This window comes from Pseudophryne corroboree, chromosome 8, assembly GCF_028390025.1.
Source record: "Pseudophryne corroboree isolate aPseCor3 chromosome 8, aPseCor3.hap2, whole genome shotgun sequence".
In the NCBI taxonomy this organism is placed as follows: domain Eukaryota; kingdom Metazoa; phylum Chordata; class Amphibia; order Anura; family Myobatrachidae; genus Pseudophryne; species Pseudophryne corroboree.
In genome coordinates, this window is record NC_086451.1 from 285,781,712 (window position 1) to 285,799,123 (window position 17,412).

The 17,412-nt window shown below is 44.1% G+C and overlaps 1 protein-coding gene across 3 annotated transcripts in view; it reads left to right on the forward strand.

The window, feature by feature from the left end:
- The window catches only part of GAB3 (GRB2 associated binding protein 3), a 275,833-nt gene that overhangs the window by 204,982 nt on the left and 53,439 nt on the right, over positions 1-17,412 (forward strand). For all 3 annotated transcript variants that reach the window (XM_063937261.1, XM_063937263.1, XM_063937262.1), the window contains exons 3-4: positions 39-252; positions 14,202-14,629. In XM_063937261.1, the coding sequence (XP_063793331.1) occupies positions 39-252; positions 14,202-14,629 (642 nt within the window). The remainder of the gene's footprint in view (positions 1-38; positions 253-14,201; positions 14,630-17,412) is intronic.

A 17,412-nucleotide genomic window follows, 5' to 3' on the forward strand; every position in this document is an offset into this window, starting at 1 on the left:
GTAAATATGCTAACACTGGGATTTACTCTTTTAAACAGATTCTGTAGAGAGCCTCTCTCATACCACCTCCTCAGTCCAAGCTTCACCAGCAGTCTCCACTCACACGTCAAGAATCACAGACCCTTCCTTCTCTGTGGACAGCTCAGCTGCAGACACCTCAACAGAAGAGAACAGGAGTGAATCAGAATCAATATTCATCCCAGACTATCTGTTTTTATCAAACTGTGAGAGTGGGAAACTAAATACTACCAGGTATGTGAGCCAGACGATCTGTGTAAACACCACTGACAAACACTGAATATAGCTGTTTCTATCATCATCCGAAATGTATCTGTTCTGTGTGTAAAGAACCACCCAATTGTGGCTCACTATAAAGCACATTATATGGCATTCTGCAAATAGGTGTTTACATGTAATCTGGGAACACACTTGCTGAAGAGACCTATAAGTACAGATGGAGTAGAATGTATTGCAGAAAATGGTGCACCATGGCGATTTAGAATATAGTGAGGAATCCATGCTATTGCATGGCACACCTGCGATTAGGTTATCAATGAACAGTTTGGGATATTCCAGCTAATAGAAAATAAATAATCATTAGGTGCCTGAAACAGAGCTGATGCAAATCAGTTTGGCGAGCAGATATTGCGGAATTTCGCACTGCGCCTGCATTGCAAACAAGTGTACAAACCTGTGAGCGATGCATATTTGTATGCATCTCTACTTGTGACTGAAGGGGCGTAATTGGGATGTAACTGGGCATTCTCACGTAGGCAGAGTTCAGTGAGGGGATGTCAGTGGAGCTGCAGACTGTGCAGTGCTATGCGTACGCAAAATACGCCTGTTCTCAAACACATGTTTTGCGGCAAGGATAGGGCATGTGCAGGTTCGCACTAGTAACTATGATGGCTTTGAAACAAAGCATTGCTAGAGGGGTAGTTCTGCCAGAGAGATGAGTACACTCCAGCATATGAGGGAATATACACATTGAGGGCCTAATTCAGACCTGATTGCTGGGCAGCGATTTTTTCAGCCCTGCGATCAGATAGTCGCCGCCTGCTGGGGGAGTGTATTTTAGCTGTGCAAGTGTGCGAACGCATGTGTAGCAGAGTTGTACAAACAGATCTTGTGCAGTCTCTGCGCAGCCCAGGACTTACTCAGCCGCTGCGATCACTTCAGCCTGTCCGGGACCAAAATTGACCTCAGACACCCTCCCTTCCAACGCTTGTACACGCCTGCGTTTTTCCAGACACTCCCTGGAACCGGCCAGTTGCCACCCACAAACGCCGTCTTCCTGTCAGTCACCTTTTGATCACCCGTGCGATCGCTTTACTTGCACCATCCCGTCTCTATGCACCGATCTCCATTGCTGCGGTCCGTTGCGTCTGTTCATTGCAGTGCATACGCATGCGCAGTTCAGACCTAATCGCAGGCTGTAAGAAAACGCAGCCTATTACCCCCTTAGTTCTGTGCACACATTGTGGAGCAGTTCTGTCCATTTGCTTTGAATATGCATCAACCCCTATGTACTTTGATGTCTTGATAACTGCAATAAACTGTACCTCATTTATAATCTCAGCAGCTTGCCAATTCAATATTCACAGATCTACTTGGGAACATTTGCATACGTTGACAGAATTGAAGAAAATAAAAATAGTGGTTTCTGATTTCATACAAGTCACTTTAAGGGGCATATCCAAGTGGCTAATCGTCCTCTCAGACTTTTTCAATTAGGTCCTGCATCCCCGGGCATAACAAGGATTTCTCCTCACTGCCTCGGGAGCTGCAAGGAAAAATCTGCGGTAAATGCAACCATAGGGTGGAATCTATGGGTTAGCGCTAGCTACTAGCTGCTTTATCTGCAGGAAAGTTACACAATAATTGAATAGCTCTGAGTGCAGAATGCTCCTTTATGTGGGTTGTTCCTGCCACTGACCCATTGCTTTTATGAAAGATTACAGAAGTGACACCATTTACAGTGGCCCTCATTCTGAGTTGATCGCTTTCTAGCTACTTTTAGCAGCCGTGCAAACGCATAGTCGCCGCCCACGGGGTAGTGTATTTTCGCTTTGCAAGTGTGCGAACGTGTGTGCAGCCGAGCTGTGCAAAAACATTTTGTGCAGTTTCTGAGTAGGTCTGGACTTACTTAGCCCTTGCGATCACTTCAGTCTTTTTGGTGCCGGAATTGACGTCAGACACCCGCCCTGCAAACGCTTGGACACGCCTGCGTTTTTCCAAACACTCCCAGAAAACTGTCAGTTGCCACCCACAAACACCCTCTTGCTGTCAATCTCCTTGCGATCAACCCTGCAAATGGATTCTTTGTTAAACCCATAGCTCAGTAACGATCTGCTGTGTACCCGTACGACGTGCAGTGCATACACATGCGCAATAGAAACCTGATCGCTGCACTGTGAAAAACGGCAGCAAGCGATCAACTCGGAATGACCCCCAATGTTGGAAGCGTGGCATGAAATAAATTGACATATTTCTATGTGTGCACTTTCTAAAGCCATGCAATTAAATCCAGTGTAGTCTCAGAAATGCTTTTTTTTTTTTTTTTTTTTCCAGCTACATACACAGAGTTAACTTGCTGTTTCTTTTTGAAGCCTGAGAAAACGTGGGCACTGACCTAGCTATGGGAAATGATCGTAAACCATTTCAGAGTGGATTACATTTAATTGGACTTTAAGTTGTGATATCTTTTATTACACCATACCCGGATGTGGGAGCATTTTCATTGTATAGGAAAGCTCCCTTTTTTGGACAGCGAAAGCGCATGGGAGCTCTCATGAGTTACACAAACATGTACATTTATTGAAAATGAACTGTGAGGATAATGTTTCACAATAAAAAATACTAGACAAATAGCAGCTGCTAATCATTTTTCTTTATTTCTATAAATATTTTAAACCAAATGCTTGTAAGGAACAATAAGCTTGTACTGTTTTAACCTGCTTGTAGCAACCCAAACTGCAACATTTGTATTAGCATGCATAACTATTAGCTAGACATAGGAATGACTAATCCTCTATAACAGGCCTGGCCAACCTGTGGCTCTCCAGCTGTTGTGAAACTACAAGTCCCAGCATGCCCTGCCACAGTTTTAGCATTCCCTAATAACAAAACTGTCACAGGGAATGCTGGGATTCGTAGTTTCACAACAGCTGGAGAGCCACAGGTTGGCCAGGCCTGCTCTATAAGACCATGTTTACTTAGTTTAAAGGCACCACTCACTGTTTTTCCCCCCACAGCCGCAACCGTCACCATTAGTCACCAGACATATCACTTGCATGCCGCAGTAGCGTTACCATCCATTTGCCAATCAGAAAGGGCTATTTCATGCAAATAGAGATCCAGCTAACTCAGAATCAGCCAGAGAGACACAAAAATGGGTAACTTCATTTCTGCGTATGCACAGTTTGCTAAAGCTCACTATTTAAGCACCCTCCCACCACCCCCGTCCCCACAGCCTACCCTTAGCTCGACCACTATACTTAATGTTGGGATCCTGGCTGACGGGATTCCGGTGTCAGTCTCCTGACCCTGTCGGATTTCTGGCGTCAGAAATCAGAAAGGTGCCGGGATTCCGACTGCCAGAATCCCAACAGCCATTATCTTAACTGCATTCCTTTATAAGTGGATGTAGTTATGATCGGTCTGCATACCAACGTCGTGATCCTGGCCGCCAGAATGTCGGCAGAGGGCCCAGGACTATTCCACGGCACCCATAGTGTGGGAGTAGAACCTGTGGGGAGCGCAGCGAGCCGCCAAGCCCGCAGCGTGGCGAGCGCAGTAAGACCGCAAGGGACTTTGTTGCACTTGCTGGCATTCTGTGGGCCGGGATCCTGGCATCGGTTTGCTGACCGCCGGTCACCCAATCCCAACCCTTTATAAGTATTAGTTCATTTACAGATATTGTTAGTGGGCTTTGTAATATGAATACATTCCCCCATTTCTGGATATTCATCCCTCAATATGACAACTGTTCCACTGTTCGGTGAAACACAGTGAAAGATTTAAAGCAACCTGTTTTCACGAAGACCTAAATCATTGTTTAGGATTATAATTAGAAAAATATATATTTATTTTTAAACTAGCATATCTTTTATCTTTATCAAGCAATGGTGCTGGACAGGTAACTGAAATCACTAGCTTACCCTCTCTAATAGAACATTCTGGTTGCTGTAGTTCAGCAAAAAAAGCAGTTCTAGCAATGTATAGTATAGGGTTAGAAACTGTTTTTGCAAATCATCGCCGAAGACACTTCATCTAAAACACTCCTAAGGATATGGTTCTCCATATAAAATACTCTAGATAGATTGCTCATTTTGGATAGGTATTTGCCCTTTTAAATACAATTTATGCCAAAACCATGCAAGATAAATGTGCATTTTGCGTGTTGAAGACATTTTGCTTAATCTCAGACCCAGCCTGAACAGCACTGAGTGTTCTCACTTAGTGACACTTAGAAGGATCGTACAGTCCCTCCCACTTGGTATCATCTGTGAGAATCAGATGGAGGACGGAAAACTCTGACTTCGGTTTAAAAATAGCCAAATGCATCTTAAACAGATGAGGAGTGTGTTCCATCATATAAGAGAGAGCCTTGCCATCTTGTGTACTGGCAAGTATGGGAATACTGCAATCTATAACATAGACATTGGCACGAGAGACCATTTGCCTCTCAACTAGAGAACTTCTGCAGTAAGTGCCAAGTTCTTTGTGAAGTGATACTTTATTTTCTAGTTCTGCAGCTGTGGACTTTGCTATCATACTTAGATCTCCACTTCATGAAGTTATGCAAATGATTTGGTTTATATATGTAATTATGTAGCTTGGTATTTATCACGGACATGATTTTTGCTGCAGAAGAGTAACTAAGGGGTAAATTTACTCAAGTGCGGCTTTATCAAACCTCAGCTTTTCATACACTTTGATCTGCGGTTTCTTCACTGCAATTTACTAAAGGCCAAACTATACATCAAAGCGCATGAATTAAAAAGGGCCGATTTTAAACTACCATGTGGATTTTTACAGATGTGAGGCACAGAGATCAGGGAATGTATTAATTGAGAGTTTGCCAAACCACATGGCATCCCACTGGTTATTAGTCAAAAAAAGACCTGATTCTGACAGCCTAGATAGATGAAACTGCATGCTGGTGAGATAACTTGGCTAGCCGCCTCCCTTAAATTCTACAAGCAGCACAGGGCCCAACCTACTCAACATTGGGTTCAGTCGTCTTGTGATCGGAGAGAAACAAAAGATAATTGGGTCCTTGCACCTACAGATCACCAACCCAACTCCGAGTTATACTGTATCATGACTGTGGTTTTTGTGAACCCGACGTGTATGTGAAGTCCTTGCGGGTAACTGGAGGACTATGTGTATATTTGGCTGGTCTGTGGGAATCAGTGAGATGAAGTAGTAAGGAGCAATTCCTGACTGGGTTTGAACTAGGGCCTCGGCAGAGGGAGCCGTATCCTGACCACTGGATCACCAGGGACTTGGTGTTGATAGCAGGATGGTGAATGTATTGGTGAGAATATACTTGATATACTGTAACAGGAGTGGGTGTTTGTGTACTCAAGGTTACTCTGGAGTTGCGCAGAACTGGAAGGAGAGCTTAAGATGTTGAACCGGGCTGGTTACCGGTGAGACTGAGAACCACACTGTGAACTGGGCTGTGTACCGGTACACTGGAACGCAACTGTAATCCGGGGCTGGTACAGGATATAACTGGAAACGCAACTGTAATCCGGGGCTGGTACAGGATATAACTGGAAACGCAACTGTAAGTAGAACAATGACTGTGGCTGTGACTTTAAGACCAGGCTGAAAAAGAACTGAAGACTAGCTGTGACTTTAAGACGAGGCTGAAGAACTGAAGACTGTAGCTGTGACCTTAAGATGAGACTGAAGAATACTGCGACTGTGTCTTTAAGACGAGACTGAAGAATACTGCAGCTGTGTCTTTAAGATGAAACTGAAGAATACTGCGGCTGTGTCTTTAAGATGAGGCTGAAGAATACTGTGACTGTCTTTAAGACGAGGCTGGAGAATACTGTGGGTGTGTCTTTAAGACAAGATTGAAGAATACTACGGCTGTGTTTTTAAGACGAGACTGATACTGGATATAGCGTAACACAACTATAATACAGACTGGGTAGCGAAAGAGCAGAGTTGTACAGGAACCAAAGTAAAAGTGTTACCTTTTAGGGAGCTCAGCTGCTACGCTCACACAGAGCTGTGTGACACAAGGAACTGACAGATTCTGTAACACAAGTCTCTTTACTTATACTTCCTGGTCCTTGGTGATTAGTGAACAGAGTCAGGTGATTCGGAGAGTCTCAGGCTGCCACAGGATTGGATAACTCCAGGTCAGGTGATCAGACCCTGTCACGTGAATACTCCAGGTTAGGCTCTGATGTGGAGTGAGGCCTAGCATGCCGAAAAAAAACACTGAAACCTGAACTTCTACAAATGAACAGAGGATGCTGACTTTTAGGCCTAAACTCCAGATTGCTGAGCACAGTGGAGAATGTATCTGGTGACCACTGGAGTCAGAGAGACATTTAGTATGATGACAACAATGATTGCTGTGTAGGCACAGCATAGAGAGACTTTCTGAATTCACACAGAAGGTTAATCACCACAGGTAGAGCTCGTTAACTCTTACCTTCCAGGCAGAGAACTCAGCACTCAGGAAACTCATGGTACTGGCAAGCTGCCTATCCCAGTGAGCAGAAAAGACGCAGGATCCAGGATAGATGGCAGAGGTAAGTCACCAAATATAAGAACTACAATCAGGATCGTGACAGTACCCCCCTCTTCATCTTGAATCTTAGAGGAACTTGAAAAATTCATACAGAAGAATTTAGGGCCCTCATCGATGCCTCTTCTTCTTACGGGAACATCTAAATTTATCCAGGGAGAGTGGGAATTCCTGTAAAGAAAAATCCTCAGAAAACACAAGACCTCCCAGGAAAGGAGTAGCATCATAAACTGGATCAAATTCAGAGTCTGAGTCCAAGTCTAATGGAAGATACGAATCTCTCTTAGATACACAGTTTGGAGATGACAGAGAAGTGCACTGGAGTTTTAAATTCTTTGGCAGAGAACTTGGTATCGGGCTAGGAGTGACTGGTAGATGACCAGTTTTAACGACCAGATTCTTCCGGGAGGAGATACTTGGATTATCCTTGGAAGGACAGCACAAACTTCCTTTTATATCAGACCGTTGTAGTTTGAATGAAGAAGAACTGGAATTCTTTTTGGTGCATGATTTTTTAACAGAGTTGGATTCCAAAGGGTATAGGACTAAATCCTTTAATCACTATATTACTAAAAGTCTGTAAATCATGGAGCACAAGATCATTATTCTCGAAATGCGTGTTAGTTCACTCAAAATCTCTTCCACGGAATGTCAGGAACCAATATCGAGTAACGTTGGAAGGAGTTACTGCACACAAAGGATCTGGCTACATCAGAGTGAGAAAACGATCGACTAGAGCAACATATTGCAATAAATCTCCATCAAAGTAAATAGGTGCTAAAGCATCGGACGAAAACTTAGGCTGAAACTGATGACGCAATCTTAGAAGCTGGATTGGAGTTAGTTTGAGGGACATCAGACTGATGAAAAAATTTCCTTTCTGAAATTGCCTGAAATCCTCAACTTAGAAATCACTTGAAATGTCCTCCTGGATGGAGATGCTAGTAATTCTCCCTGAAGCTGCGACACTCGCATCTGCGACTGAGGCAAAGGACTGGTGACTGGATTGAGGTAGCAACATGTCACTGACCTAGGTTGGGGGGGTTGTGAACTCGGGGGTTCTCCCGATGGTAGGGGAGAGGAACCACAGTTGGGTCGGAACAGGGATGGCTTGATATAGGTCTTCCCCATACAGGACTCGGACAGTAAAGCTTGGTGAAAATATTAAAGAACTTTATTGCAGGAAGGGAGCAACACAATGTCACATAGCAGAGAAGGAACGTATGGAGGGAATGTCCAGGCCTATAGGAGAACTTGTAAGCAATGTTAAAGTTTCCAGGAAAAGAAGTACTTGTGAGTGTTGGTACAAGATAATGGTGACTGAAGAACTAGTGAGTGATGTTTTTAAAGATACTGATGATTTGAAGAACTGGTGAACGGTGGTTAAAGACTCTGATGATTTGAAACACTTGTGAGCGGTGGTTGCTGATGATTTGTATGACTTGAGAGCGGTGACTAAAGATACTGATGATTTATAGAACTTGTGAGCGGTGGTTAAAGACACTGATGATTTGTATGACTTGAGAGCGGTGATTAAAGACACTGTAGAACTTGAGAACGGTGGTTAAAGACACTGATGATTTGTATGACTTGAGAGCGATGATTAAAGACACTGTAGAACTTGGGAGCGGTGTTTAAAGACACTGATGACTTGTAGAATTTGAGAACGGTGTTTAAAGACACAGATGACTTGTAGAACTTGAGAGCGGTGTTTAAAGACACTGAAGACTTGTATAACTTGAGAGCGGTGTTTAAAGACACTGAAGACTTGTAGAACTTGAGAGCGGCGTTTAGCCCGCAGCCCACGCTGACTTCAAGAAGCACTGGTGACTGGATTGCAGAGGAACACACCAGCCGCTGTATATGCTGGAACTGTGCAGCAACTGGCACCTGGAAGCGCCGGAGACACTAGGGTTCGACTGTAGAGAGACTCGCCGGGAACAAGAGCACTGGCATCCACTTCAGGGGAAAAGACGATACTCAGGCGCCGAGGCGCTGCCCGGCGTCTGCCTTTAAATCTCCCACCTCCGCTGGATTGGCGGAACAGTCTGATGACGTCACCTGCTCCCCGCCCACGTGATGCCGGGTGTCATGGTGGCGCCCCTGCCCCGGGGAGCCGCGCCAGCCAGGCGCCGGAGCCCGTGGACCATCGAAGGCGGAGGCCGCAACACAGACCAGCAGGCACGCAGGGGTAAGCGCTGTGAACGCCGCCTATGGCGTGTGACACAACATCAGTATCCCTCTCAGCAACATTAGCCTGAAGTCCTTTATCCAAATCAGCAGATGGAACAATAGGTTGCTCAGAAAAGCTTAGGGACAAAGCTGAGAAAGCTGAACACAAATTGGTGTCCAGCTCTGTAGCACTAGAATGCTCAACAGTTACTGAATGAGTAATATTACTTGGAGTGGCTGAAACTGGAGAAGTCTTTGGCTGGACAAGTAGGACCGGATTGGATCCGAGGATACTTGAATTGGCTGGAACCAAAGAAGACTGACCAAGCTGGACCTGGAGTATTGCTGCTGGACTGGCTGGAACCGGGACGGACTGACCAGGCTGGACCTGGAGTATAGCTGGACCGGCTGGAACCGGGATGGACTGAACCGGACATATGGACGGGACCAGATTGAGTCCGGACAATTTGAGCTGGCAGGAACTGAATCTGAAAGTTCAGGCGGCCCATCCTGGACCTGGACCATACTAACTGCAAACATGGTATCACTCTCAGAAGGTGGCGAGCAAGAGTTTGTGTATACATCTGAGGCTTTAAGAATTCCTTCTGGGAACTTAGCCTTGGATACCTTCCTTGGGGCTGAAACTCTGGACACCCCGCCTGGGGTTAGCAAATCAGACACCTTACTTTGGGTTGGCAAATCCAGCACCCCTCCTGGGGTTAACAGATTAGACACTTCTCTTTTAGAAGAAGACTCAGGTGCCCCTTCTGGAGCCTGAACATCAGATACCATTCCTAGGGTCAGCAAATCAAATGCCTCCTCAGAGGCTGCAGAGACAGATGCCCCTCCTTGGGCTGCAGAGACAGACTCTTCTGTGACTTTAAATGGCTTGAACATTCTTTTCTGGACACCCAACTTGGGTTAGGGTCTTTTAATCACAGGACCCCAGTCATAAATTTGAGTCTCTTTTTGAGCAGCCTTCTTGACACCCCCGCCAGCAGTAGCAGGATCAGCTATTAAAGATGACTTGTAGACATGAGTGCTATGATACTGAGATTTGTCACCATTCCCTGGCTTGCGAAGAATACAATCCTTAACAAAATGACCAGAATTTCCACAGTAAAGACAGAGGTGTAGCTCCCCATGCCGCTGACATTCAGTTTCACAGAGCTTAGGCCTTGGATAGCTCTGATGAACAACTTTTCCCTGCACAGAGGAAGATACTTTAGTAACTGGATGGAACAAAACAGGATCAACAATATTGGTGGTATTCCTGAGGAGTTCAGGCATCACAGAAAGAATACTAGACAAAAGTTCTTGTAACTGTATTAACATCTGGTAGAGAATCCGCAGTTGGTCAGGAGTCTGAGAATTTCTGGAGAACGAGTTCCGCTGCAGACACTGTGCCAATCGATGCTGAGTCGACTCCAAACACTCCAAGCATCCTGCAATATTGCTTAGGAGGTCCCGCGTCAGACAAAGGCTTAGGCTGGGTCCATGCAGCCAGTTCCTAGTGTCATGACTGTGGTTTTTGTGAACCCGGCGTGTATGTGAAGTCTGTGCGGGTAACTGGAGGACTACAGATGGAGCCACAATGATCTTGGCTTCTATGCTGCACCTAGGCACACCATGGTTTATTAGCATAAGCCTTTCATCTATTGTTCTCAGCTGCAATACCATAAGAGAGAACAATACAGCAGGAATTAAGTAATTACAGCAAGGGATTAAGTCTGACTGCCCAGTCTCAGTTAATCCTATTAAAGGCCAAGATAAAGATGGCTCTATCTGTATGTGTATATTTGTCTGGTCTGTGGGAATCAGTGAGATGAAGTAATAAGGAGCAATCCCTGACCGGGGGTCGAAACCGGGCCTCGGCTGAGGGAGCCGTATTCTGACCAATGGATCACCAGGAACTTGGTGTTGATAGCAGGATGGTGAATGTATTGGTGAGAATGAACTGGATATACTGTCACAGGAGTGGGTGTTTGTGTTTCTCAAGGTTACTATGAAATAGGTTCTCTGGAGTTGCGCAGAACTGGGAGGAGAGCTGTGACTTTAAGACAAGGCTGAAGAAGAACTGAAAACTGTAGCTGTGACTTTAGATGAGGCTGAAGAACTGAAGACAGTAGCTGTGACCTTAAGACGAGGCTGAAGAATACTGCGGCTGTGTCTTTAAGACGAGACTGAAGAATACTGCGACTGTCTTTAAGACGAGGCTGAAGAATACTGCGGCTGTGAAGAATGCTGCGACTATGTCTTTAAGACAAGATTGAAGAACACTACGGCTGTGTTTTTAAGACGAGATTGATACCTGGTAACACAACTGTAATCCAGACTGGGTAGCGAAAGAGCAGAGTATTACAGGAACCAAAGTAAAAGTGTTACCTTTTAGGGAGCTCAGCTGTGACGCTCACACAGAGCTGTGTGACACAAGAAACTGACAGATTCTTTAGCACAAGTCTCTTATACTTCCTGGTCCTTGGTGATTGGTGAACAGAGTCAGGTGATTCAGAGAGTCTCAGGCTGGCACAGGATTGGATAACTCCAGGTCAGGTGATCAGACCCTGTCATGTGAATACTCCAGGTTAGGCTTTGATATGGAGTGAGGCCTAGCCGAAAAAACACTGAAACCTGAACTTCTACAAATGAACAGAGGATGCTGACTTTTAGGCCTAAACTCCAGATTGCTGAGCACAGTGGAGAATGTATCTAGTGACCACTGGAGTCAGAGAGCCACATAGTATAATGACAACAATGATTGCTATGTAGGCACAGCATAGAGAGACTTGCTGAATTCACACAGAAGGTTAATCACCACAGGTGGAGCTCGTTAACTCTTACTTTCCAGGCAGAGAACTCAGCACTCAGGAAACTCATGGTACTGGCAAGCTGCCTATCCCAGTGAGCAGAAAAGACGCAGGATCCAGGACAGATGGCAGAGGTAAGTCACCAAATATGAGAACTACAGTCAGGATCGTGACATACTGGGCTTTGGGCCCCTCCTGTTAAGTTTGGCTATTTGATACCAGAGCAAGACTAACACATAACATGTGCTAGCATGCACTGACAGGCAGGGACACTTTTTGCAGCATGCAAATGGGCAGCACTGCATACTTTCACAAGTGCTGCCACTAATGTTGACCCTTTGAAATTAATCAATTCCTGTATTCGTGCCCCCTGTAATAAATAAATAAATAAAATAAATAGTAGTGCTCCCATAGGAAATAAATGATGTAGTAATTCACCAATTATGAAATAAATATAGCCTCCTAAATAAATAATTATTTCCCTCTGAGAAATAAAAGTAACTGTAGCCTCCCTAATAATTACTGCTTAATATCTTCTTTTGAAAATCATAATCCTCTGGGTAAAAGGTAATTCATATAGGAAAGAAAAGAAACTATATAGAATAAACAAATTACTCCCATGAAGCAAAACGAATTATGCTTTCATGAGCCTGGCTGGTTAATAATTGGGCATCCAATCAGGAGTTCTCTTATCTGTGATTGGCTGACCACTCCTTTTTCTATATATATATATTTTTTTTTGTGATAACATGCACCTATTTTTGTACTCTAACAAGAAGTCTACAAGTCAAGATGGCTGCATGTGGTAAAAACGTTTGCATATTCTAATGGGATGACCTAGGGGGTTTTGGGCATTCCTACTTAAATATAGAATGTACTCATGTGTCTCGTATTTTGCCCAACTTCAAAATCACGCTCTTAGTCCATCTGGTCTTGTCAATCTAATTTTGGACTACACCAGTGGTTCCTAAAATTTTTTGAATCACGGTGCCTTAGAGAATCAGAATTTTTTTCACGGCACCCTCAGCCCAATAGTTTCTTATTGAGAAATATAGAAAGAAATATTCAGTTAAATAAATTGTGTTTATATGTCATCCATAGGTTCAATAGTGTGGGACAAAATTTGCTTCTGTTTGTCCACATATTTTATGATTGGCAGCCACCAGCACAGGTTTTGCCTATTACATTGACCATAAATAATTTAATTGGTCCTGGTCAACCAATCCAAGGCACCCTGCAGGCAAGTGTCTGAAGGCACCACAGGGTGTCAAGGCACACAGTTTTCTAAACACTAGACTACGCTTATCTTTAATTTACATTGTGCTTGATGCAGAGTTGAACGCAAGTCCGTTGCATGCAGACGTATCTTGCGTGGTTTTGTGCCACACATGCTACAGGGCTGAGTACAGGTGATACAGAATAAAATGCAACTCAGCTGTATCTCCCATGGGCGTAAGTGCGCTGTTCCTGCATAGATAAAGGTTAGTGAGGGCATGTTGACAGAATTGGGGCCTTCTTATAATGTCTGTACGCATAATAAACCCAGTTTTCAGAGAGCTTGTTTGCACCATGGATAGGGGTGATGCAAGTGTGCACTGATAACCATGGTGGCTATGAAGCTAAGCGCACAGAGGAGCAGAGATGCATATAACTCGCTATATAGGTGAATATTCGTATTAGTTCCGTTCTCACAGTGTGGGAGCAGTCAGGGACAGCCTGTCTCTGTATAGTATATGCACATCTCCTGAGCACTAAATCCAGAACAAGGTCATACTTAAAACCAAGTCTACTTTTTTCATTGCACATTTTGATTTGCAGTTTCTATCAGTCAGTGTCCTATTTAGAAAGGACACTGCCATAAGCATGGTGAATGAGTACATACAGTAAGTGCCCACCCATATGCCAATGCCCTTCTATCCAGTGATTATCCTCCCCACACCGTGCTGCTTTTTAACTCTTTATCTCTGAAAAATAACTACAAAAGAACAAAAATATAGGTTGAGACTACCATATCTGAAATGCTTGGGACCAGAAGTATTTTGGATTTTTCTGTATTTTGGAATATTTGCATACCACAATGAGATATCTTGGGGATGGGACCCATGTCTAAACACGAAATTAATTTATGTTTTATATACACCTTATACGCATAGCCTGATTGTCTTTTTATACAATATTTTTTTAAATCGTTACATCATAAAGTAAAGCTGTCACTATCAGTCTTGCTGGATTTCGGAATGTTTGGATGTCGGATTTTCAGATATGGGATAGCCAACCTGTGTAAGTAAAAAAGATAAAGTAAATAAACTCATCAAACAATTGATTTGCTGTCTTTGAGCAGTGTTGCACTAGTCATGAAGCTCTCTGTTGTACAAGCAAAAATGTTTAAGAATGAGTTGCAACATTTTTCCCATTGTAAGTGTATATGTTGTGCTTTATTCCAGATGTGATGCTTGGTCAAACTCCGATAAGTCTCTCGAGCAGACATCTTCTGATGATGTGTTTCTTGACAACTTACCAACCCAGGCTCTCTACAATGTTAACTTTCATCATAATCATATGCAGTCTACTGCTTTCCATATCTTCAAAGACTTAGAATCAAATGGTTCATCTAGTGACTTCTCCTCATCCTCCCCACTGCTGGGGCCTTCTTCAGCACAGACATTTTTAGTTGAGAAAAGTCACAGTGGAGTCAGTGACACTGAAATATTACCCATCACTCCGCCACCAAGACCTCCCAAACCAATCCATTTTCCTGACCTGAGGGCTGACGCCATTTTCACTGGAAGCATCCAGAATGGACATTGTTTATCTGGAATGGAGCCAAGACGGATTTCACTCTCCAGTCTGGACAGTGTTAGCAACTGGAAAGGTAAACTCATTTTTTGTGTAAAATTGATAAATGGCTTGTTTAAATAATTATAGGGCCCAGAAATGAGAGGGGCCAACCTTCCCTGTCACAATAACCTGTTATATACAAGGGCATAGCTACGTTCTGTAGGTGCAGGGAGTGCAGTTGCTATGGTGCCCAGAGCTGAGAGGGGCCCACCTTCCCTGTCACAATAACCTGTGTTATATACAATGGCATAGCTACGTTCCATAGGTGCAGGGAGTGCAGCTGCTATGGGGCCCAGAGCTGAGAGAGGCCCACCTTCCCTGTCACAATAACGTGTTATATACAAGGGCATAGCTACGTTTCATAGGTGCAGGGAGTGCAGCTGCTATGGGGCTCACAGCTGAGAGGGGCCCACCTTACCATTAAAGTTACTTGTTATATAAATTTTTCACCATTGGTAGATACGGGTTGGTATCAGTCTCACGGTGCACAGGATTCCGTCAGAAGGTGCTCACAATCCTGTTGGATTCCAGTGAGTATTTTAACCCTAACCCACCCCTCATGCAGCCTAACCCTAACCCACCCCTTCCGTATCCTAACCCTAACAGTCCCCTCCCGCAGTTTAACCCTCCCCCTAGTGCCTAATAATAACCCTAGCACATATTGTTGGGATGCTGGCCATCAAGATGCCGCTGTCAGCATTCTGACCATCGGGTTCCTGAGCGCTAGGATATTAACTACATCCCATAGATGCATAGTGTCCCTTACAAACATTTGCCCTTATGCCTACAATATATCTCGTTACGCCCCTGGACCTGCTCATTGTAATGTGGTATAAAATGAACTGGAGGGCATTATACAGATGGGTCCACGGTTATCTTGGCTAGTTTGCTGCGCCTAGGCACAACATGGTTTATTAACATAAACCCTTCATCTATTGTTCTCAGCTGCAATACAATACAGAGAACAATACAGCAGGGGATTAAGTCCGACTGCCCAGTCTCAGTTAATCCTATTAAAGGTCAAGATAAACATGGACCCATCTGTAATTACATAATATGAACAGGGGACCCTATGATGTGGCATAATATGAATTGGGGACACTGTGGGGCTAATTTACATGTGGACGGAGTGACTATCACTGATTCTTCCTTAGCAGCAGTGATAGTGCTGTCTGGTAATGCAGCAGCAGTGATCGATTACAAGTAGTCGCCTCCTGCTGCAGTCATCTATGTCCTAGAACGCAGACATCGGGTCACTGAATCACCAACGGGTCGCTTGTGGGGATGTGCAAGCCGACCGTCGCAGAGGCCAGGAAATCTCCATCCAGCAACCGGGATCCCTGGCATCTTCTCTCCCCCTAAACACAGCAGCGACACGCCTCCATTTTCTGAAACAGACGTTTTGGGGGGAGGGTGTTTGTGTATCTGACATCAGCTGCGATGGCTTGCAATTGAAAACACAGTGCCGGTGTGAGTAGGCATGGGTCAACTGAACCTGTCGTGGATCGCACCTCTGCGACTGCATATGCAGAGCTGCGATCGCATCGGTGGGTGTCTTTTAACATGTCAGGATCTTCACATGCAATTCAGTCTCAATAGCAACCATGCTGAATCCCCCCCAAATCCATTGTAGATGTTACTATAACTGCTTGCTTGCCCATCGTATCTCTTTAATTGAAACACATCTATGTTCATTTCAAGTGCTGTACACTTTTGTACAGTAATATGAAAATGAATAAACGGCTATATATGAAATAGTATGGTTGGCATAATGATGTTACATGGAAGCACCCACTTGTAAAACTTTCTTTGTATTTATTCTATAAGGTAAAGTAAACCTGAGGCCATACATACAATATATGCTATGTGAACAAAGTGTGCCATAAAGAAATGTTCTGCTTTTCTGAAAACAAAAACTAGATTTCTTTGTTCAGCATTAATTGATACTGTGGCAGATGTGACTGCTTATAGCAAATCTCATTGTAACCACTATCAGCACATACTGCTACAGAAACAGGTCCATCAACTTAAGCAACAAGGAGACACAGCTGTATTATATACTATTATTATTACCAGTTATTTATATAGCGCACACATATTCCACAGCATGTAAATACATATAAGACATGGGAAATGGATGGTTTCACCTTAATGTAACACAGCATGACTGCTGATTTTAGCAACATCAACATTATCATGCTGATGCAAGCCATATAGTATATGACCGTTATAGCAAAATAAATAATTAGCAGGCACAATGAATATAGCAAATATGGCCATAAGGTATGTGCATAACAAAATTAAGACTCTTTGGGGCCCCAGGCAACATAGTAGTTAGATACCCCAACTCCACCCCATTCTCACAGCAAAACAAAACTTTACAACAGGTTTGGGTAATTGTGGCTCCTCAGTGCCCACTGGGCCCTAAGCAAAAGCCTAGGTTGTGTAACGGATGTTTCGGCTGACCCATCTTCCACCACAGCCAGTGGCGTATTAACAATGGCTGCAGTCTATACAATGCACATGGGCCCCCAAGCTAGCTCCATCCGTTTTGTCTACCCTGCATCCAGCATCTGAAGAAGAAGACTTGTGTGAAAAAAGATCAAAATAGACATGAATTGTGGTCCAGTTCTCTACTGTATGAGCTCTCACTATCACTCTCCTGCAGCGAGTTCACTCCTTCTCTTGATGGTAACATGTTTTTACATTGACTATGACCAAGGTTTCTAGGCTCCCTAGACAAAATTTTAGCCTTACACCCTATCCTGTCACCTTTGTCTGTGCTCCACTGCTCCGCTCCCCCCCCCCCCCCCTTCC